This window comes from Argopecten irradians, chromosome 4, assembly GCF_041381155.1.
Source record: "Argopecten irradians isolate NY chromosome 4, Ai_NY, whole genome shotgun sequence".
Taxonomy (NCBI): Eukaryota; Metazoa; Mollusca; class Bivalvia; order Pectinida; family Pectinidae; genus Argopecten; species Argopecten irradians.
The window spans coordinates 40,222,867-40,246,941 of record NC_091137.1 but is presented as its reverse complement, the minus strand read 5'-3'; the positions used below and the strand labels follow the sequence as shown (position 1 = coordinate 40,246,941).

Below are 24,075 nucleotides of genomic sequence, written 5' to 3'. Positions count from 1 at the left end.
ATCGAGGATAGATACAAGGGTGAATGGCATAGTATTCAAAAGATGATGCATCATTGAATGCCGAAAGACAAAAGTCAAACCGCAAGTTTCGAATCGCACCAGAGAAACCAAATTGACGTGCCGTCAAGAATTCTGGAAAATGATGTCGTCAGTCCGGTTTTGAAGAGCTATAATAAATTGTTATTACTTTTTATTTAATAACTGAACTGAACCTCTGACATAAAAGGCTACGTTAATGTCGAAACAAAACCAATATGGCTATACCAGTCTGACGCGATTCGGTGGAATCCGGAAGTTTCGGGGTAATAGAGGATCTTTCTGACATCGGTACTCATTTTCAAAACAACACGTGATGAATTACAGATTTGTCTTAAATGACAATAAATAGAAAACATGATATAGTACAGACTTGCTGTACACCACAAACCATAAGTGCATGTATTAGACTTGGGATAAACTAGAGCCTTGTCTTACCCCACGAGCGATGGAAAATGAGAACTTAGACAACATAAGATAAATTATAGCCTTGCTTTATACTGTATACCACTAATGAAGGAAAATTGATCACAAACACAAAATGGTATCAATTAGAACCATGCCTTACACCGTGAGCGATGAAAAATATATCATAAATTAAAAAAAAATGGATAAAGTACAGCTTTGTCTTACACCACGAGCGATGAAAAACAACGGAATATGTATATTACTTTCTTGCTATACACATTTATGTACATCAAGAGCGATGGAAAAGGAGCGTAAATAACCAATGAAAATGACTGGCGAACAAACGTAGAATATGGACCTTTATATATATATATATATATAAATATATAGAATATGGACCCAAATAAGGACACCGTAACCTTATGCCATTAAACTGTAGAGTTTTGTAAAGAATCGTCACATTTTATTTAAAAGCAAGTCATTTTCCATGAAGAATTTTGTTTATTTACAACGCTTCAAATTTTGATCGACATAATCAATTATGTTACGTAACAAATGAGTTTTCAAAAAATCAATATATCTCTTTCAGAACATGTCATTTGGCTTCTCAATAATTTTTATCTGTTAGTAATGTTTTAAATGGGCGTGCCGGGAAAAGTCTCTCAGTTCAAAGATTTAAGTCTAGTAGTTCATCAAGATTCTACCGTATAAAAGCATTCTCTCGTTCAGTAGAAATGCGTAGTTCTTTTTACCTCAAATACATTTTAGAATGTGACAGGCTGTGCTCTTCTGTCGGAATTTGATAACCATGATATCATTACGTATGTATGCATATATGCGGTTCGAAGAAAATGTTATATTCTTTTAAATGGCTCATCAAATTTTCATATTTTTATATTCTACATTGTATTAACATTTGGTAATCAGTATGTTCTTTTAAATACTAAGGCTTATCAAGGTTACTCAAATTTTCATATTTTCATGTCGATAATGAATATTTTATCAGAATATTTAGTTATAAATTTAGTTTGATGGGTAGAGAACGGCGTTCTTTGGTTTTTACAAAGGGATCGGACGTGTCATATTGGACTAGAGATCATCAATTTGCCGGAAACATCACGGTCGTGGTGCCGGAAGACCTTATAAATGCCATTAATTTGTAATGTTTTGAAATTCAAATGACGTTTTATTTCTAAAATAAAATCATCGTCATTAGTAAATGAGTGTTTTATGTAACCGAAATTTTATGAAGCGGGCGGTTGTGGGCGAGCAACCGTCACAGTAATGACGTTTAACGGCTGTGATTCGTACAATCTGCCTCGGGCAACAAACTGTCTTAGCCACAAATTGTTTCTTAATGTGACGTCACAGACAGAGCCCTCCATCAACAGTATAAGTTATTAGGTGAAAGTGATCAGGAAAAGATGGAGAAAGGACGAATTCGAGGCTTAAACATTACATTTCTGTTGTTACTTTACCTGACTTATAAAGGTAAGTATTTACATCATCTACATTATATGTGTATGGCCATGCTCCAGATACACCTTGGACATGACATATGTATGTGTGTCCAACCTGTTCAGATTGTGACAGATCGCACATCTAATTCCCGATGATATTTTACACCTTATACATTATGTACATCTATATGGCGCCTCGTTACTTATCACAACGCTAAAATAATAGAGCCACATCTATAGAAACCCTTTCGGAAAGTATTATTTCCCTGCCAGTGTTTCTTGAAATGAATTGATATGCCCCCATATTTTGTTTCGATTGATTTTGATTTGTGTATCTTAATTATATAATCAGTGGTTTTCTGCTGATATCACCTCGCTTCTATTACCTCGCAAGTACTTTCTCCTTGAAAGCATTCGTAATTATGGATATCAATCATCCGCTGTTTGTTATTCATAAAAATATCCTCATTGTAACGAAATATGTTAATCCCATGGCATGCATTTAGTATAACTGAAGGTGTTTCTGTGTAATGCAAATAGATGTAAATGTATGCATTTATAACATTCCTAGAATGAATTTTTCCATAACAAAGTGGAATTGAGAAGATTTATTGAAAAATTCAGACACTGAAATATGGAATTGTTTAAAGTATAGCGTGAATGGTCCCCATTCATCGTCCACAAATCTGTTTCTAACTTGTTCACTGTAAAAACTGAAGTCACGCAGAAATGCACACTGTACTGTACATGTATATCTCATGTGACCTTCGGTTATCTGACATTGTCGATACGCTTTCTGCTTGCCATAATCAATCACCTCTTGTTAGTAAACAAGTGCTTTCAGATTGATAATTGATGTGTGAACTGAAAGCTGGATTTTTTTCTCGTGCGGGAAATAAAATGCTTGTTTTGCATAAAATTGTATGTTTTGTTTCCTCTTGACAACATAATGATTACACGAAAAATGAAACAAATACGGAAAAGGTTAACACACACAGTATACGGTCATGACGATATATTCTGGGCTAGTAACATTGCCTCCAAGTTAACAGGAATTTCCTTCACCAACCACTATTAATATTATAAGAATGATGTATGAACACTGGGATTGGGGAAAGGTCTATATATATGTAAAATATCACCAATTTATCATCAGGTCCTTTTGATACATTTATTATGATCTGAAGAAAATGAAATATGGAAGATTAGCAGTCAATGTTAATACGATATTTAAAATAATTTGGCTTTTCACCAAGGAATTTATATTACATAATATATCATTTTAGTTTCCGCCGAGAAATCATTGCCGTCCATTGGGATCCTAAACAACGCAACGGGAGAGGAGGGTGACGATGTATATTTAGATTGTCCCGTTATTAATCAATCAGCTGGCTCCAAGGTAAGTCAAAATTACTTATACAGTCAAACCTGTCTATAAAGACCATCCAATGCACAAGGAAAAGTGGTCTTTGGAGCGAAGCGGTCTTTATACGTTGACCTTGATCATTTCTCACTCCATAAAAGTGGTCTTATTAAATAGGTGGTCTTTATACAGAGGTGGTCGTTAAGGCAGGTTTCACTCTACATTGTACATTACCTAAGTCCTAGTCATATCTTCTAGCAAACCTAGTATTCAATACTTTTGGGATAGAATGCGGTTAATGAGTTTTCATGTTTTATACATTAATTCTACTTAATTCAATACACGACTCAAAATATATGCAAATCCAGTAAACCACATAATGATGCAGTCCTGTTTGTAACGAGGATTTTCATTGGCTCCAAAATAATGACGTTGCGGGTTGTAAAGTTGCTTCTGTTGAACTGATACAACAGCGCAATAATTTCTGGGAGAAATAGGAGTCAATGAAGATCTGAAATTTCACGAGTTTGGTGTAAAGTGCATTGAATTAAAATAATGAAATATATGTAACACAAAAATAAGTATGACAACTACCAAACTTTCAACAGACATATTTAATCAGATTGTTTCTCAAAACTAAATATCAAACAACACCATAACAGATATAAATAGGTGTAATGAACTGTTAACCATGAAAGACTTATATAAATAGTGAGATATTTTTAAAAATGAAATATGAAGGATTAATTTATGTGATTTTAAAAGTTCAATGGTGTAGGGTACTATCTATTACCGGCAATAGCAATACGTCTGTGGGATTTTAAAGGTCCAATGGTTTGCTCCCAATAGTGATAAAACATTTTGTCATTTTAAAAGTCCAATGGTTTATCACCAAAAGTGATAAAACATTTTGTCATTTTAAAGGTCAAATATTTTGTCACCAATAGTGATAAAACATTTTGTCATTTCAAAGAATCAATGGTTTGTCCCCAATAGTGATAAACATTTTGTAATTTTAAAGGTCCAATGGTTTGCCCTCAATAGTGATAAAACATTTTGTCATTTTAAAGGTTCAATGGTTTGCCCTTAATATTGATAAAACATTTTTTAAAGGTCCAATGGTTTGTCACCAATAGTGATAAAACATTTTGTCATTTTAAAGGTCCAATGGTTTATCACCAAAAGTGATAAAATATTTTGTCATTTTAGAGGTCCAATGGTTTGTCACCAATAGTGATAAAACATTTTCTCATTTCAAAGGTTCAATGGTTTGCCCCCAATTGTGATAAAACATTTTGTAATTTTAAAGGTCCAATGGTTTGCCCTCAATAATGATAAAACATTTTGTCATTTTAAAGGTTCAGTGGTTTGCCCTTAATAGTAATAAAACATTTTTTTAAAAGGTCCAATGGTTTGTCACCAATAGTGATAAATCATTTTGTCATTTTAAAGGTCCAATGGTTTGTCCCCAATAGCGATAAAACATTTTGTCATTTTAAAGGTCCAGTGGTTTGTCCCCAATAGTGATAAAACATTTTGTCATTTTAAAGGTCCAGTGATTTGTCCCCAATAGTGATAAATTATTTTGTCATTTAAAAGGTCCAATGGTTTGCCCCCAACATTGATAAATCATTTTGTCATTTTAAAGGTCCAATGGTTTGTCCCCAATAGCGATAAAACATTTTGTCATTTTAAAGGTCCAGTGGTTTGTCCCCAATAGTGATAAAACATTTTGTCATTTTAAAGGTCCAGTGATTTGTCCCCAATAGTGATAAAACATTTTGTCATTTAAAAGGTCCAATGGTTTGCCCCCAACATTGATAAAACATTTTGTCATTTTAAAGATCCAATGGTTTGCCCCCAATAGTGATAAAACGTTTTGTCACGCTAAAGGCCCAGTGGTTTGCCCCCAACATTGATAAAACATTTTGTCATTCTAAAGGTCCAATGGTTTCGGGTATTACCCAGTTACCTCCACATCAGCAACAACGACGAACTGGTGACGACCGACACAGATAAATTTGGCGTCAGGACAACCAATGGCGTCCCCGGCACGTCACAGACCGTCAACAACACAGTGACCCTCATCATCAGACATATGTCGGAATCAGACATTGGACGCTACAGATGTCGTGTGCTCATTCCTCGAGTGTCCTACCCGAGATGGCCGTCCAAGGATGCGTTCCTCACCTTTGCAGGCAAGACACATAGAATATTACCGTACTACAAATAGGTTAACATATATATGTATGATTCAGTCCACTAGGTAGATGGTTCATATTGCAAATGAAATAACTAAAGTTATCAAACATGTTTGGTGCACGAATAGGTATGAAACAAGCTTAGCGCTTTGCAAACCTACCAGATACCTTCCTCAGTACCAAAGACTATTTGCTGAAAAAGACATAATAGCACAAAATTGCGACGATTTGTTGTTTTAGTATTTTTTAGATTTTATTAGGTCATCTGACTGAAGGTCAGGATGACCTATTGTCATCGCGTTTCGTCCGCCGTGCGCCGTGCGTAAGACTATTTATACAAAAGCCTACTCCTCCTTCATTCTTTGATGGATTACATTCATATTTGGTGTGAAACTTCATTAGGGAAGGACAATCATATTTTATATAAATGAGCCTGCTCCGACCCCTAGGGTCAGAGGGGCAGGACCTCAAAAGGGCAAATTTTCTTAATTTTAGCTTTAAAATCCTACTCCTCCTTCATCCTTGAATGAATTTCATCTATATTTGGTGTGAAACTTCATTAGGGAAGGACAATCATATTTTATATAAATGAGCCTGGTCCGACCCCTAGGGTCAGAGGGGCGGGGCCCCAAAAGGGCAAATTTTCTTAATTTTAGCTTTAAAATCCTACTCCTCCTTCATCCTTGGATGGATTTCATCCATATTTGGTTTGAAACATCATTGGGGAAGGACAATCATATTTTATATAAATGAGCCTGGTCCGACCCCTAGGGGCTGAGGGGTGGGGCCCCAAAAGGGCAAATTTTCTTATTTTAGCTTTAAATTCCTACTCCTCCTTCATCCTTGGATGGATTTCATCCATATTTAGTGTGAAACATCATTAGGTAAGGACATTCATATTTTATATATTTGAGATAGGTCTGACCCCTAGGGGCTGAGGGGTGGGGCCCCAAAAGGGCAAATTATCTTATTTTAAGCTTTAAAATTCTACTCCTCCTTCATCCTTGGATGGATTTCATTTATATTTAGTGTGAAACATCATTGGGCAAGGACAATCATATTTTATATAAATGAGCCTGGTCCGACCCCTAGGGGCTGAGGGATGGGGCCCCAAAAGGGCAAACTTTCTTATTTTAAGCTTTAAAATCCTACTCCTCCTTCATCCTTGGATGGATTTCATTTATATTTGGTGTCAAACATCATTGGGGAAGGACAATCATATTTTATATAAATGAACCTGGTCCGACCCCTAGGGGCTGAGGGGTGGGGCCCCAAAAGGGCAAATTTTCTTAATTTTAGCTGGCCCACTTCCTGTTTTCAGGTTTCACTCTCTGATCTCAATGAAAATTGGTCTATAGGGGTTTTAATTGATGCCGAACAACGTGCAAACATTTTCGTAAAGATTATTGTATTCCAAGATGGCCGCTGGCCCACTTCCTGTTTTAAGGTTTCAGTCTCTGATCTTAATGAAAATTGGTCTATAGGGGTTTTAATTGATGCCGAACAACATGCAAACATTTTCGTAAAAAAATTGGTATTTCAAGATGGCTGCTAGCCCACTTCCTGTGTTCGGGTTCATTCCAGATCTCAATGAAAATTGGTCTAAAGGGGTTTTAATTGATTCAGAAGGGGGAACTTTAGGTGAGGACAATCATATCTTATAAAGGACCAGGCTAAGACCCATGGGGATAGTACGGCGGAGGTCCAAACTGGGAGCTTTTCTGAAATTTGGCTTTAAAATCTGACTCCTTATATTAATCCTTGAATGGGTTACAACCATATATGGATGAAGGGCAACCAAGTTTGTTGAACAAATGACATTTACCTATTTCAGAAACTTACATATTCAACTAAGGAGTTCCTTGTATTATTTATATTAATTGTTAACCACTACTTTATACTGTGACTTTGTTGTTTTGTGCCATGGGTCAGATGACCATTAAGGCCCATGGGCCTCTTGTTCGATAGGCAAGCATGTTTTATGTATTTTTTGAAAATCGCCTTTTTACTAGAAGAGTTAACTTTGCAGTGAAAAATAAAATGAGCCCTGTCTTTTAACATGTTATGGTAGAATAAAACCTCTTCAGCACATATGACCAATATTATCCTATAATTAGACCTAATGGACAACTTTCATCGTTATATTTTTATATTTCTGATGTCTAATTAAATTTGGGTTGACTTTTTTAAAGTAGATTTTGATTAATTTATTTTTTCCTTCCTGTTTGTTGAACAGCGCCCCCTGTAATCCTTTCTGTTGGTAACACCAAGGTGGTGGCGTCTGTCGGTGATGACGTAACGCTGACGTGTCGGGTATACGGCACGCCCGAGCCTATCATCACGTGGTACAAAGGAGACGCGGGAATCAACATCATGGGACATGTAAGTAAAATGTACTGCTTTTACCGTTCAATCTTATCGGCTACCGTTCAGTTTGTCTTTAAGTTGAAGAATTGTCGTCTGCGGAGTAGATTGGTTGCTTGAGTTTAGCATCCTATGTTGGACCACTGCAAATAAAAACGGAATGAAAAATATTATATGAAACTTTGCAATTAGATAATAAAGAACAACTTTTTTGTCGTATCAAATCAACCAACCTAAAGAGGTTTTTATTAAAATCACTCTTATGGGTATATTTTTGTGGATATTATATATTTTGATTATACCTCCAGGGGGAGGTGTTGCACCTTGAAGGCCTGATGGCCGGAGACGGAGGAGAATACAGATGTGAGGCGGATAACGGTATTTCGCCTAAAGCTATGGAGACCTACTTTATCACCATCAAACAAGAACCAATGTGTTCAGCGCCACAACTACACGTCTTACAGGCTAAAAACATCTTCAAGTCAGCAGAAATGACATGTCATGTAACAGGTAAGAGAACCATGCAGCCATTAATATCTAGTCGAATTGTGTATCATTCACTCTTAAAAAACAGGTCAATGATACAACGAACAATTAAAAGGTGTGTACAGTAAAAGTAATATTGTTGAAGGGTGTCAGGGTGATTTTGACAGCAAAAATAAGAACAGTTGATATGAATGAGGAACGTTGTTTATCTCAAGGTATTTTATCTAAGGTGAACTATGTAGTATGAACTGTAGTATTCAATCTTTTCTAAGGACATGGTACCTGGAAATAAATTATCGTGCCGAAACACAAACCGGATGTCGTGATTGTCGGCTGTTTTTGCTGTCATGGCTGACGGATGACAGTCGAGATGACTTCGGTTTTGGTGGAGTGTGTCGTGTCATTTTATTTTAATTTTCTTTGAAGATGCATATAACATCCCTTTCTTATTTACATCAACAATTGTCTTTTCTGTTAAAATCTAAATATGTTTTTCTACCTGGATAACACATGTTGTTTTCGCTGACGCAAATCGTTGATATATCCTGATATGAAACAAAAATAATAAAGAAAAAAATGTATGTCAATAATTTACTGGAATTTTACATCTTGAAGCGATTAACATGAAAAGAGATACAGTTGACCACTGTTCTGTATTTTAATTCCAAATGTCAGCTTACGTGTTAAAAAAAATGTATGTCAATAATTTACTGGAATTTTACATCTTGAAGCGATTAACATGAAAAGAGATACAGTTGACCACTGTTCTGTATTTTAATTCCAAATGTCAGCTTACGTGTTGAATGTGGAGAATCGCTGAAAGGGAAAACAGAAAAAATATATAATTCAGTACTCGCTTCTCAATCATAGCATGGTTTTGTAAAAAAATGTTATTTTTGTCTTCCAGAAAACAAAGAAGTACCTTGATAACGACAGTTTTAGAGTGAGAGAGAAAAACCAAACTTGATTTTCTGATTGTTTGTTGAAGAATCCTTTTGTATTTTCATACGTTTTATAAATTGTTTTATTTTGTGATTCTGTGTGTATTGGATAAAATTAAAAGGAAAAAAAAACAGAAAAAAGAGTCAAGTGTTTTATCTACTGTATGACATAAAATATTCGACGTGTACTTTTTTCGCCTTCCCATGATGATTATGCCACCCACAGATACTTTTATCCACAAACTACAAAAACTACTTTAAAAGTTCTAAACCACGACAAAAAATACCTACTCAAATCATGTTAAAATATGAAGATTTATTCCAGAAGTTTCAATACAATAAAAATAATGTTACTCACCTTATAATCAGTTTTGATTTATAACAGGAACTGTCTTTTAATTAACATGATATAATCAGGGTATACTCTATATCTGTATTCTTTGTCATGTAAAGTCATATTTGCTAAGTGCTTATTCATCCAGTCAGCCGGTGTGATTTGAACCGGATTTGACCTCGATAAGGCGTTGTTAATGAAGAGAACACTTGCTCTTCTAGAGCTCCACAGTACAATTTTATAGATTTATATACACTGTTCCTGTGTACCAGTAATTAGCACTCAACATGTCTGGAGTTACTCCCTCCAACAATGTTTGAGGTTAACACGACGAGACACTTTTGAATCATTACGTCACGTGACCACACAATGCCCTATTCACGTGTAGGAGCAATTTTATTAATCTGCAATGAGATGACAGCATGGCGACTCATGCGTCATGTATAGCCCCCCAATCGGCTAGTGCATTGGTATCCAGAGAGATAAAGAGACAAAGACCAAAATGACTATTATTTCCTCGAATACGACACTCTCACGATTAGGATGTGTCTTAGAAATTATTATAAAATATTATTCTTTGTAACCTTTTCTATTTCAACTGTATATGCTTTTATCAGTTTTTTTCGACATTGGTTTTGGTTTTATGATTTTATAAAAAATTGAGTTCCAAAATAAATGTGTAAATTTGAAGAGATTGAATTATGCGTATTAATTTAAATGTATTTTTATGTTTTGGAAATCTGAATGTACTCTCATTATGCCTCGTGTTATGTGAAAACCAAAATTTATAATTTAATATCCAGTAGATTCATGAAAAAACGTCATTCTATCCCCTAAATATAATATTATTACTGTTTTATAATACATCATTGTTTAAAGTAGGATCATTGCCAACATCTAAAATTGTATTTTTATAAAGGTTACCCTCTACCTAAAGTAACATGGAAACGATACACCATGCATGGTATCCAGGTGTTGTTTACGTCAAAGTACGATGTCCACAACATAATGCCGCCGGACAACTCGGGTGTGATGACATCACGCCTAAAGGTGCACAACGTCACGGGTTCAGACTACGGCACATACATCTGTGAAGGGGTGAATGATATCGACCACTGTGAATCAGAAGTTAGGTTACTCGGTAGGCTGACTGATATTAGCTTAGTGTTGTTTTGGGGCCAGTTAACGAAGTGCCCATCTGTTCATCAATCAATATGCACTTAAATATTTTCAAAAGATACATGGAATTTGTAAATACATAAGTATAAATACGATTGAATTCATAACAGATTTTTTTGTCGGGGCTTGGGGGGGGGGGGGGTTGCTAATTCCTTCATCTTTTTTTCTAAAATCTTTCTTACAAAGTACAGCCAATAATTACGAGTTAAAACTTTTATAATTTTAATAAAGACCAATAAATAAAATGATCCAGTTGGTTTATTGTTTAAAAATGTTACTTTATTCACTTCATTGTTATTATACAGAGAGCCGGACATGTGTAGGACCTAATTGTGACGGCCATGCAGACTTCATTGATACAAGTAAGTGGCGCTTAACACCGCTTTATTGTCTAACAGACAAACGTCTGCATCATGCAATTTTTTTTGGAAGACATCTCTCCCTCGCCGTGCTATGCAAAATCATACAATTCATATAAAAACTTCAGTCTTTCAATTTCAATTTCAACAAATTTTATTGACATATATTATTTACAGCCTAGAGGATTAGACTGCATCTAGGCAAGGCCTATCTAAGTCTTCAATCTTCCTTTTGGCCGAACTATTCTATCTCTGTCATATGTTATAAATACTGTTATTTGTGTATTGGAATTAACACTTAATTTAATTAATTCTGTATAATGAATATACCATTTTTCTACAATACATCAAACTATCCACCTTGCTTCCTTCTATAGGTCCTGGTCATGCCGTTCCTGTGACCACACCAAGTTCTGATGACGACGATGACGAAACTCCTCAGAGCCAAAGGGCAGCAAACGTACCGGACGCGGGTCACATCTTGTTACCACAACTGACACTTATCTCCATCTTTTCGCTGTGCACTTTAATTATAACTAGTGTTTGTATTTAGTTCTTATCAGTTGATTGTTCAAAGTCATACATTATCTCTTACATCAATTCCATATTTCTTACCTTCAAGACTGAAAATCTTTATTGTATTTCGACATCAATAATTTGTGCTTATAGATAAGATCACAAATTCTTTTACCGATAAGTTTTGGTGTTATAAAACGTTTTGGTTATATATGAAGGTTTATGTGGCAGTCTTATCAAGTTTATATTGTAAATATTGTCAAACTCGGTGATTTTCAAGATAGGGCGATTTCCATGTGTTTATGAAACACATATTCAGCAGTCCCTCGTCAACAGATTAATGTTTTGTCATTTAAATGATGCATATTTTCTGATGGGTTTAACGTCCAAGTATCAGACACGAATGACATACATGGAAGAAACAGTAAAACTGAAATATATTTATTCTACTACCTGGAGCAGGCTCTGGGAAAGGTTATAATCATAATTATTGTCACTTTCTCATGGTTGTTTCGTGTTTTATGTTTTAGACTCAAAGATTTATTTAATTATATCACGAATAATAATAAAAGGGCCAGTGTACATCTATGTATAATATATTATAAAGTGCATGATATGACATCCATGCGATTGATGTCATTGATAAGTTATATGTGCCGTGATTTTCATAATAACGAATCAAGAAGAGCTTTTCATTTGTTAGTTACATTAAAAAGTTACCATGATTTTGATATTTTGCAAACGCTTTAATTTTACACAGACAACTAAGAGCTCACTGCTAAAACTAACTACACTAGTTGTATTGATGTACACAATGCGGTGAAATGATTACATATTATCGGATTATGAAGCTAAGTTGTGGTGTACCATTTCATTTCATATTTTACAGGTGTTTAGACATTGTAAAGTGACTTCTACGAATATAGCTTCACCTTAACATACTTAAAGCATAAAAAAAACTTTTACAGTGCAAAAGTTCAGTTGTAAATCATGTTTTATAAAGTTTTATAATTTTTTGTTTGAGTCTTGGAATGATTTTCACACCTTAATTCATTAAACCTTATGAGTTTCAAATGATCGCTGAATAAAAAGATAACATGTAAAAAAATTTCTCCCAGATGGCACATATAACTTTAAAGAAATTAAACAGAAAATTGTTCTGGAAGTCACTAAGATGAATAGAAATATTAAAAAATCTTGTGATGCGGTCTAATTCAACTTAATGTTTAACTTCAATGTATGTTTTGTTTAACTGTATGCAAATGTAAATTCTACAATAACATAATGCATAATGTAACTTTTTGATAAAATTGACCAAAGTGATCAAGTTTTCTGTTGTTTGTGATACAATGAAAAATATTTTACAGGTAAAAAATAGATTCTGGAAAATAGTTGTATTTTTGTCATATCTCCTGACGATAGTTAGATTTGGTTTACTTATATAGTGCAATGGCACTGAAATATACCTCAATGATGCTCTGAAATGTATTCATCGGGTTGGGAAATGTATATTGATACAGTTTAGTTATTCATCACAATCGCTTGTTAGAAACAATTTCACAACCTATCCTAGATCGGACCTGTTATCTTTGACCGGCAAATATATTATGCAGAGACCTGATAAATTATCAGCAAAAAAACTGCGCACAATTTTGAGGTTAATGTTTACGAGAAACCATATTTGCTGGTCATTTATAACGGGTTTGATGAAGATAACAGTCACTTTCGAAACGTCACTCAATATTGGTTGTGGAAATAGAATTCAAACATTCTTTAGATCATACAATTCTGACGATCTTGCTGTATACATAAAGAGGTGCCGCCAAGCTAGAAACGGTCAACTGGTTGGTAAATTAGCATCTATGACTATTTAAAGGATTTATATCCTTGTAGGTGATTTGTAAACAGTGTTGCGTATGTTAATTGCATGCGTGTTTTAGAAGAGTTGTGTCTCGTTGAAATAGTAAAACTTTGCTTATTTTACAATGCTATCTCTCTAAAGCATATTACAACCTCAATTCAACCAGACGCCCCACTCCCTTTGTGAACAATACTAAGCCGGAGCAGAAAGTTTTATTGACTTTGGCATGCTTTGGCCAGGAACAGAATCAAGGACAATAGTCAAAACATAACCAAATCAAAATGAGGCATTGTAGGAGACGTTAGGAAAAATAAAGTCATTTAGACTTAAGAGGAAAGACCATGTTGGAGACCACGGCATAACACCCTCCAAGTCAATGTCAAAGGAATTTTGTTTGTTTGTTTGATTCATTAACGTCCTATTAACAGCTATGGTCATGTAAGGACGGCCTCCCATGTATACGGTGTGTTGCGTGTATGTTGTGCGAGGTGCGTGTTTGGGGAGACTGCGGTATATTCATATTGCGTCTTCTTGTATGGTGGAACTGTTATAGTGCTATTTCACTGAAGCATGCCGCCGAAGACACCAAGCAACACACCCCATCCGGTCACATTATATTGACAACGGGCGAACCAGTCTTTGGTGTGTCTCGGCCCGGGGACAGAACCCAGAGCCTTCCTCAGAGGGGCAAACGCTCAACTCAAGGCCAAAAGTGAGACGATGCCAAGGGAGGTATAAGGAAAGATAAAATCAGTTAGGAAGAAGAGAAAAGATTATATCCTAAATTTAGTCGCCTCTTACGATCATGCAATAGGGGCAGCAGGTACAATTCTTAAGCCCTACCTGTCAAAGGAATAAAGGGATACTATAGATAGCTGTACCATCATCCTTTTATGACTCGACAGTGCATTTAATGATGACATATAGCTATTGTGATTTCACCCCGTCCGTCCAAGGTGATATTTATCAAATATTATTTGACAAGATAAGATGTATTCTGGTTCAGGACTATCCAAAGTCCTCTTTATCTCGTATAGATTATTAAAATACATAATAATCTATAATATGCACTATAAAAATATGTTTTATTAATACTTTAGTTTAAACAATATTTATCCAAATATATACATACATATACACCAATACATACAGACAGCTAGGATTAATACTTTATAGTTGATAAAATGTTCCTATATTTTCCAATGGTTATCCAGCTTACTTTTAATCGACTTTATTGTAAATGCTGATAAGATATGTTCTGGCAATTCATTACACAAGGATAGTGTTTTGATAGAGAAACTGTTATTTTTTTCTAAATAAAGTTGATGATCGTTAAGGGAGTATTTTTATGTGCTTTCTACCGCTATGTCAATCTGAGGTGTCCTTTTTTCTAAAAGTAATATGGCATAAATTAAAGCATTCTTTATCACAATTCTAAACTGTAATTTAATATAGTTCAATTTTGTCTCATCTGATTCTCCTGAAGGCCAGCGTTGGTAGATTTCGTTTCTTCAATCTTTCTTGGAAAGTCATTTACTTCATTCCCAGAAAACACATATTTGCTCTTCTTTGGACGCCCTTTAATTTTTTTATTTATTTTTTTTGAAGATGCGGTGCCAACACAGGACAAGCGCAATCTACCTTTGATCTTATATACGAAACACTTGTTATAAATGTGAATAAATAATTCGTTATCCATAAACTGAAATGTTCTGAGAAGTGCAAGCATAGTTTGCTTTCTCATTCAAGGTCATTCTGAAAATCTAAGCTCTCTTCAGTTTTTAAATTATGCTGAAAAGTTTTGTATCGTCTGCGAAAAAGTAGTGTTTCAGGGAGAGATTATTCCCATAAACAACAAACAACATTAAAGGTCCAAGCACTGAACCTTGTGGAACTCCTGATATAACGTTGGGTCCATTCGGAATCTGCGCATACACCATTTGTAGATACTATTTGCTGCCGGCCTTTGTTAAGAACGATAATACCTAAGAAATTGTTTGTCTTGAAATATAGTAAAAATGTAGTTTGTTAATTGAACTTTTGTGCAATGAAACGTGTCAAAAGTTTTTGTATATATCCATGGCACACTGTCCATATATATCTTGTACTCCTAGTAGCTGTAAACATGTTGATCGCCCTAACATAAAACTATATTTCTATAGAACTATATCATGCCTACACTCATATCCCGACAGGACGACGACCATCTGTCAGATAATCTAATCACAGCAAGAGTTCCATAGCTCTGCAACCCCGAACCCCGTCGAGGGCCTCTGATACTTGATACGACTTTGCACGTCAGTTCCGTTGCTGGCATGTTTACATGGTGAGTCCACATACATTGCAATTTTGTTTGCTTTAAATGTACTTTTAGAGAGACATGTATTATGGCATGCCTGTCGTTCTGCTAAACTGCACCATACCTTTTTTCACATATATATATGTATGTACGTTACATACGTTACACATGTGTACATGAACTCACATATGAAGTCGCTAAGCTGAGACACATATGTATCTGCCTGACCACGAGCAATCATATGTACACGTATGCAGATGATGTTGAGCTTTTGTCTAAATCTCGGAGTTTTGATAAGTCATGCCAGTTGTTCCTTATATTTCACTAATACAGCTCGTTGGACCTGTATAATAATTATAACTACAGTTTGTAAACATGCCTGTCTAGGGTATTTTATGTTATTTTTCCTAGAGTATTATATTACAGGTTTACGATTCTTATACATTTCAGAGTTAAAGGCCCACTACCTTTCCGAAACGGCTTTTAATTTATAAAATGGGAATGTAAAACAAGATCGATAATTTTGTAGAGTCCTAAAAATTATTAACTTACCGTTAATACTACATTTATCATCACCTTCTGAACGATTTGATTAAAATAAATAAAATGTTTATTTTCATAACGCGGGTCGTATTATGTTTCCCGCCGTCGTCCTAAATACCGCGCGGTAGTTGACTATCACTCCGCCAGACGGCAAAACATCGAATTGACTCTCAACTGTTTTCATATATTACGCAGGCAATCTTGCATATGTTTGGTGTCGTAACCTTATTTTAGATCATCGGTATGCATTTTCTGGTGTTATTAATGTTTTTTAAGAAACCTTTATATTTTGCTCTGGAAAGGTAATGGGCCTTTAATAAATCTAGTCTAGACAAACTAGACAAGTCTAGTTAATAAATCATCGATACAAAACAATCGCTGAAAATCTTATACCTCTGATTTATACCAATATTTTATTAAAGGGACAATTCACTCACGCTAATTCTTTTACATAACCAAGAAGCAAAATATGGCATAAATGTATTGTTCTACATTTCTTATGAAACATATAACGTAAAACATTGACAAATTCCACGACATTGTTAAGTATTTTAATTAATATCGTTGAAATAAGCAGGTACAATATGTACGCTGTACCAATATCCGAGCCAACGTCACGCACGTTAAACAAATGAACTACATAACCACTGTGGAGGTGATATAATGATTTTTAGGCAAGACAATTCACCTAATAAGGTAAACACACTTCTGTCAGAGCGATTTGAGCTGTTCTAGACAAAAGTAGCATTACTCTACGAGCAAGGGACTTGGTTCGGCATACAAGATATTCGACCACAATGTGTAATGGCGGACAGCGAGTGAGTTTGAACATTTCACACGCATTTCACCACCATGGGATTTTCTGACATATCACAGTAAAACCGACTGATCTAATTTCCATTAGAACTGGGGGTTTTCCGATATATATACAAATTTTAATGTTCTTGTAGAATGAATTGTCCCTTAAGACCGCCTTTAGAAACGTAAATTTGGAAAATTTCAACTTCAATTAGTGTATTTATAACAATTACTGATTTGATGTGGTTTTGTTGACAGTGACAGACCAGTAAAATAATATGGCAAGATGGACCCACCTCCTCGTTCTTAGCTGGCTTTTCCAATCAAGCGACAGTTACGAGCCAAAAAACATCCTGGTTTTGGGCGGAAACGGGTTCATAGGAGCCGCTACCTCAGAGAGACTGATAGCAAGGGGAGACAACCTTATACTAGTAAATCGTGGAAACTGGTACTGGGACTCTGGTACCACTGTGAAGCCTCACGTCACACACCTGACATGTGACCGTCAACGCCACTTACGTCACTGCCAAGATTTACGTCACATTAAAGACTCCGTATATTTTGATGCGGTGATAGATTTCAGTGCATATCATTCCGAGGCGGTAGAAGATGTGCTCGACCTACTAAAGGACAAGATTGGTAGATATATATACATCAGTTCAGACTCCGTATACGAAGTCTGCCATAAAAATCATTCCAACCCAAGTCGAGAGAGTGACGCCGTCCGTCCGTCTGACGCGGAGGAAAGGCTACTTATGGCCAGAAAGGATGACTACGGTCATCGGAAGTTGGAGTGTGAGGAAGTTCTGGTCAGACAGAGGCAGGAGGGAGCCGGGGTGCCGTATGTCCTTCTGAGATTGCCTGACGTCATTGGACCTAAGGATAATACGTACCGTTGGTGGATGTACCAACTCTGGCTCCGACTCTCCGGCTACCTGGAAAGACAAATCTCAATTCCAGAATTCCTCGTGAATCAGAGATTAAGTTTTGTATATTCTCTTGACGTGGCAGACATGATTGTTCAGCTCACCGACAGTGAAAATGATAAATTTGATAATGCATATAATCTGGGTACAGACGAGATGCCGACATTACTAGAAGTATTGGAGCTGATGAGGTCCCACTTGAGTATTGAGAACATAGCCATCCCCGTGAACAACAGTGCCGAGGCGATTTATTTGTTCCCATCAGTAAAACTTGGTCCAATTGATTCAAGTAAAGCTAAAGACATACTTAACTGGACACCTACATCATTTGAAAATATTTCCAGGCAGACGATACGTTTTTATGAGTCCGCCATTAGAAATAAAGGTTTTAATTTGGCGCGAAAAGAAATTATCAAAAATATGCAAGCATATTTTACCAAACAGCCACACAACGTTCTGTACGGTCTGAATGGAGTGTACGGAATAAAATATCCAGACGTTCGCGACGAACTCTAGAAGTAATGTTATTGAAGGTGTTTCGAATTTTATATGTCATAATTAATTCCTCGAATTAGTTTCTTTTCGCAACTATACTGTGATCCTGTCAGCCGATTTATTGAAATTTGTCACTGTCACTACCATTACTATACTATGTCATTGCAGATCATGTTTTTATTTTTGTAATAAAAACTATAATTGTTCAGATTTTTTTTGAATCTTTGTGTATGTTATTTGTTTTCCAAATAAATATTACATGTACGTAGATAAAAAGATTGCTGTTGGATGCGACCTTCCGCTTACCAGATTTTATGGATGTTGAAGATATTCAAACCAAATTTTAGATGTAGGGGCATATACCACTAACAGTTTGTCTCTAGGCAGCAAGTTCTCTTAAGAAAATGTAATAAGTTCGATTTAAGGTGGATGCGTGTTGCATTGCTAGATTTCTCACGAACCATTCAGAACTATGTTTCTGCCACTGCCGCAGATGAAATGCTAGCCTAGGAGAATCATAAGGCTCCTAAACAAGATGTGACCATATCAAATGTACTGTTCTGTGTCTTCCTCGCATGTTTCCAAAAAAAGGCGATCAATCAGAATTTTGTGCCTGCGATTATGGTCAGTTTTAGCGAACTAGGTAGGCAGATGACACTAGTCTAATTGTTATATAGCAAGCACAGCAGAATCGACTAACTTAAAAAGCAGATAAATTACAGAGAGGACAGCTCACTGTCAGAATAATTTAAACCGATCACTATGAACTTGTCTTGTGTTTGACATTATTTAGTAGCCAACACCAGCATACACTACACAACAATGACAAGAGAACCATGGATATAACCAACAAGGTGTCGCAAAGCATGACGATATCTCCCGTGTCTGTTGATTTCATGTTCTATATCGTATTTGAATGTTTCCATGGCAACAGAAAAGTTCGGGAAAAGAAGGCAGCCAAAAACACTAACCCCTATAAAAAGTTTCATGGAACCAAGGTGAGCGGTTTTGGGATTATAGTTCGGAAAAAGAAACGGTACTTTGATGTTTTTGGCAAAGTTTCCATGGTAACAAAAATGAAATGTCCCAAATACCAAAAGGCACACCTAGGATAATAGTCTGATATATACAGAAAGTTTCTTGGAGCCAAGTTCAGCGTGTTTTAGCCGGGAAACAAAAGGAAACTGTAGCTTGGTATTCGTGACGAAGTTTCCATGGTAACAACAAAAATATCGAAAATAGTACCAATAGTAAGAGACAAAACTAGAACTGATATATACTGAATAATCCGTCGAGCTAAATTGAACGATATGGAGCCAAAGCCTGAAAACAAAGGAATCTTGAACGGATAGACGCAGCTCAAATCAATCGTTGGGGATGAGAATTTCATACACGGTAAATATTCATCAAACACAAGTGATGTCAATTGATTGTTGTCATCCATGTTTTATCTCAACAATTATCCTCTTTTCATCCGTAGACTACAGTGCACATTTCCATGTCCATCAGGATTTGCATATTAGTGTCAACTTAGCTACAGAGCTAAATTCAACAGGTGCATTATAAATGACACAGTTTGCAGTTATGGAATAATTTATGTCAACTTACAGGCATCAGTACAATTAATCAACTCAAAGATCTCATAAAACATGTACAAAGTACATAATGTGTACGTTTTTAGCCAATCATTGTCATATGGTTATTCAATTCAGTCCGTCCACCGCTAACATCTTTTTCTGAAGTTCCTCAGGGTTTCCCCCCAATAATGCAAACAGCATTCTGGGACTAATCATAAAAACAAGATGGCCAATAGGCAATCATCTTAAATTCTTAAAGTTGAAGGTTGTAATCGCTATTTCTCGGAACGTACTGATGGGTACTCAATATTATTTTTTTAATTTCACACGTAGGTTTTTCTATATCCCTAATTGTTCAGATTTCATCTTGAGAGTGATGGAAAAGCAAAATGACAGAAAAACAGCCATCAGAATTTTGACAAAGCTAGTTAGCATTCATGAGAAGTTTCTTCATGTTATCAAGTTAAAGACGCAGCAAATTAAATCACTGTTCACTCCCAATGGCTGGATGGCTTGATCTACATTTTAAAGAATCTCAAAAATAGCTTTGTCTGACAAAATAAGACAAGTCGTGGCTATGTAACAATAAAATATTTTATTGAATACTGGCAGCGTTTGCCTACATATATTACACTACTGATATAGATATTCTCATGAGCTCTCTCCCATCCGTCCTAAAGTTCTGGGTTATGATCTCACTCTACATACCAGCTTACCTTCCACAAGGCAGGTGTGTGAAATATATTGGTGCATGTAGGATCATAAATAAATGTTAATGTCTCTGATGCAATTAAATTTAGCTTTCTGGGACAGTTTAATGTTTTCTTTTAAGATGATTATCTTATGATTTTGGCAAGTTTATTACTAAGTATTAAACAATGCCTTGCTTTCATCCATGTCAAATGACAGACATATGAAGACTTGGCAGCGCAAGGTAGTCTTGTGGGACCCAAATGCAGATTTGCAAGTGCACGGCAGGCCAGTGAGCCCAAAATGAAGACTAGCCAGTTTAGGGCAGTCTTGTGGAACCCAAATAAAGATTTGCCAGTGCAAGGCAAGCAAGTATTATAAAGTGAGTACAGATATTTAAATATCATTGATATATAACTGTATAACTTGGTTATAACGTCAACTTTTAACGTAGATGATTCCTTGGTACTAAGTATACACACACAATAAGTAGTCTTTGAGTTTTGTCCGTGCAGCAAAATTATGAAAATTTTATAAATATAAGTAATAAATATTGCAAACCACATTTCACCATAGGTGTTTATAAGATTCCAGTCGAAACCGGACAACCTTTTAGAACCATGGCAAAAATCTTAATAAAACAAGACAATGAAGGAACATGTCCTAGGCCTTACACATAATTACTAATCTCTAAGTTAAAAGTTTTTGAATAATGTAAAAGAACAACTTCTAGCCTAAGTAGATCTCAAAAATACATGTACTAATTCGTGAATTACAAAGACTTTTTATCTTTGCGTTGAACTCATACACCCCTGAAGACACATTTAGGCTCTTCTAAATGAAAGACTAGACCAGTCCATTATGGAATTTCAGGGGTGAATCAGTTAAGCATGTATTCTCAATTGATACCAATGCCCCATACACACTGTGAACACATTTAACTGTTCTATAATAAAATTTATTTATTTCTACTACAACCTATATATATCCGTAGCTCTTTGCATCTATCTACCGGGATAACAATATGTCATGATTTTAGATGTATGGCATCGCGAGAAAAATTCATGGATTCTGTACTCTCCCCATATCAGCGGAGCATAGACGTCACATGTAAGATAGTTTTTCGCTGTCCCAGAATTCAATGTTTCAATTCAAAGTTTCATTATCAATGATTGAAGAGCAAAAAACAATGAAATATCCCGAAAATCTGCTTTTTTCCATTTGATTACATGCCTAAAAATTTTCAAGACTGAACTCACGGAACAAGCATATTTACAGTCTAGAAACAGCAGAGCAAGCCGGGCCATTGACTGTGGACAACCCTACTACTAATGTACCATTTCGTGCAGTCGCATGCAGACACTGCCTCACAGATACTTATGTGTGTGAAGCAGGCTAAACCCCGCCACATCCCCCCTAGTGCAAGCCGAGGGCAGATAAATAGCTTTATACATGTGAAGCAGGTTCTTATCTCATACAAGTAGCTTCAGCATTAACAGAATTAAATTTTTCAAAATTCAACCACAAATCTATGTACAATTGTCTACCATATATATAACTGTGTCTACAGTGGACTGTCACAGTATACTAGGGTATTTTTTATTATCATAGTGATAAATATGGTAACAACAACCCCGTCTTATACTGTAACACACCCCTGTGACTGTGTTCCTGGTATACTGTAGTGCTACCAGTGTATTTTAATGTACGGTCAATAAGACCATATAATGTTAAACTCATTCACCCCCGAAGACACATTTAGACTCTTCTAAATCAAAGACTTGACTAGTCCATTATGAAATTTCAGGGGTGAATGAGTTACATAAAGTAATAAACATCAATACAAAGTGCTATTACAAAAACAACATTCTACAACATCTATCTGGTATTTAAAAGAAGAATAAATGAGCATATTTATTACAAACTTATTAAAACACCATACATTTAAAATTGATAAACCGTTGTGAATACCGATATGTGTGGTTACTTTTCTTAAAAGGATTTACATATTATAAGAATCTCTTTAGGAGCCAGAGTTTTAAAATATAGGGATTCATTCACAGAAGACAAGATTTGAAAATACTTTATGTAAACTTAATATGTTTACAATAAATTGGCGAGTAAAAAATGGTAAAACATCAGATAAAAATAAAAACAAAAATCTATTAACTAAAACAACACTTATAACTTCAGGCTGTCGGGCACACTCAATATCATTTCTGTTTTACATAATTAAGTCCAAAAATATCTAATGGTAATAATGCCACCTAAGGCGCTAAGAAGGTCGCATTTCATCCTAACAAACTCTCATAGCCCTGCCTTGAAAATCAAATATTTTTCTAACTTAATTACCAATGATCATGCATACATAATGCCAATGATATTGATAAAAACTTTAGATTCCCATTTTATTTTTACTAGGGGTATTTTGTTTGGCTCTTCAAATATAAGTATTTCAAGTATCTGTAGATTGATGATATAAAGGTATTCAAGTACCTGTAGATTGATGATATAGAGGTAATAAAAATAGACAATCTACAAACAAAGTTTGATTTAAAAACCAAACCATTGCACTATCAATAACAAAATTCCTAGAAGAATATTTCAGATTACTTTTGTTCATTCCTAAGATAAACATGCTCATCTATTTAATACTCGTGTTACTGATGCTACAATAAACACTTCGATTTGTTTGACGATATAGTTTTCCCCACAGGCTATCAACACCATGTCCCGTCGGAGCTAACAGGGACACTGTAGACTGTGGTACAACACAAAACATAAAATAAGGACATAAAATGACAAATAAAAACAGTACATAGCATTTAGATTGGCTGGCATTCATCAATCATTTAAAAACAAAAGAACTTTTTTTTTTACATTAGATTTTTTTCCCCTATATGGTTTTAGATTCACGATACAGACGTTAAAGCCTATTGAGAACATTTGATATAAGAGGTTCATTAGGAGCATTTTTCCACGTAATTTGAAGGGAGCATGCCTCGTTGACCCGTTCGCTCTACTGTGCCTTCCATCCATCCCGCATCAATGATTTCACAGTTAACGATGTAGTCGTCCTCACGGAAGGAAACCTCATCATCGTCAGCTGCAGTGTAGTCATACATCGCTTTGTATTTCACCTATTAAAGGTAAGACATTGTATTATTATAACCCAATTATTTGAATAGCCATTATGCAAATAGCTGGAGTCCTGTATACTTGACGATCTGTATACAGAG

At 35.4% G+C, this 24,075-nt stretch overlaps 3 protein-coding genes across 21 annotated transcripts in view; 2 read left to right on the top strand and 1 right to left on the bottom strand.

Moving 5' to 3' along the window:
* Positions 1-891: 891 nt before the first annotated feature.
* LOC138321649 (protein amalgam-like) lies at positions 892-12,970 on the top strand. Its single transcript, XM_069265475.1, has 8 exons — positions 892-1,935; positions 3,191-3,303; positions 5,210-5,465; positions 7,705-7,850; positions 8,141-8,342; positions 10,513-10,734; positions 11,078-11,134; positions 11,509-12,970. Exons 1-8 carry the CDS (start codon positions 1,869-1,871, stop codon positions 11,682-11,684), a joined length of 1,239 nt encoding a protein of 412 aa, XP_069121576.1. The 5' UTR covers positions 892-1,868; the 3' UTR covers positions 11,685-12,970.
* Positions 12,971-15,689: 2,719 nt separating this feature from the next.
* On the top strand, positions 15,690-18,790 carry LOC138321650 (uncharacterized). Its single transcript, XM_069265476.1, has 2 exons — positions 15,690-15,834; positions 17,407-18,790. Exon 2 carries the CDS (start codon positions 17,427-17,429, stop codon positions 18,588-18,590), a length of 1,164 nt encoding a protein of 387 aa, XP_069121577.1. The 5' UTR covers positions 15,690-15,834; positions 17,407-17,426; the 3' UTR covers positions 18,591-18,790.
* A 1,932-nt stretch (positions 18,791-20,722) lies between these two features.
* LOC138321648 (LIM zinc-binding domain-containing Nebulette-like) overlaps positions 20,723-24,075 on the bottom strand; it is a 47,321-nt gene continuing 43,968 nt past the window's right edge. For all 19 annotated transcript variants that reach the window (XM_069265473.1, XM_069265454.1, XM_069265455.1 and 16 more), the window contains one exon: positions 20,723-23,976. In XM_069265473.1, coding sequence (XP_069121574.1) covers positions 23,800-23,976 — 177 coding nt within the window. In that variant the 3' untranslated portion in view covers positions 20,723-23,799. The remainder of the gene's footprint in view (positions 23,977-24,075) is intronic.

Excerpts from the sequence above, each read along its gene's own strand:
- LOC138321649 (XM_069265475.1), top strand. The coding sequence starts at position 1,869 with ATGGAGAAAGGACGAATTCGAGGCTTAAACATTACATTTCTGTTGTTA. Across the intron at positions 5,466-7,704 it reads TGCGTTCCTCACCTTTGCAG|CGCCCCCTGTAATCCTTTCT; the intron begins GCAAGACACATA and ends TTTGTTGAACAG. Across the intron at positions 7,851-8,140 it reads GAATCAACATCATGGGACAT|GGGGAGGTGTTGCACCTTGA; the intron begins GTAAGTAAAATG and ends TTATACCTCCAG.
- LOC138321650 (XM_069265476.1), top strand. The coding sequence starts at position 17,427 with ATGGCAAGATGGACCCACCTCCTCGTTCTTAGCTGGCTTTTCCAATCA.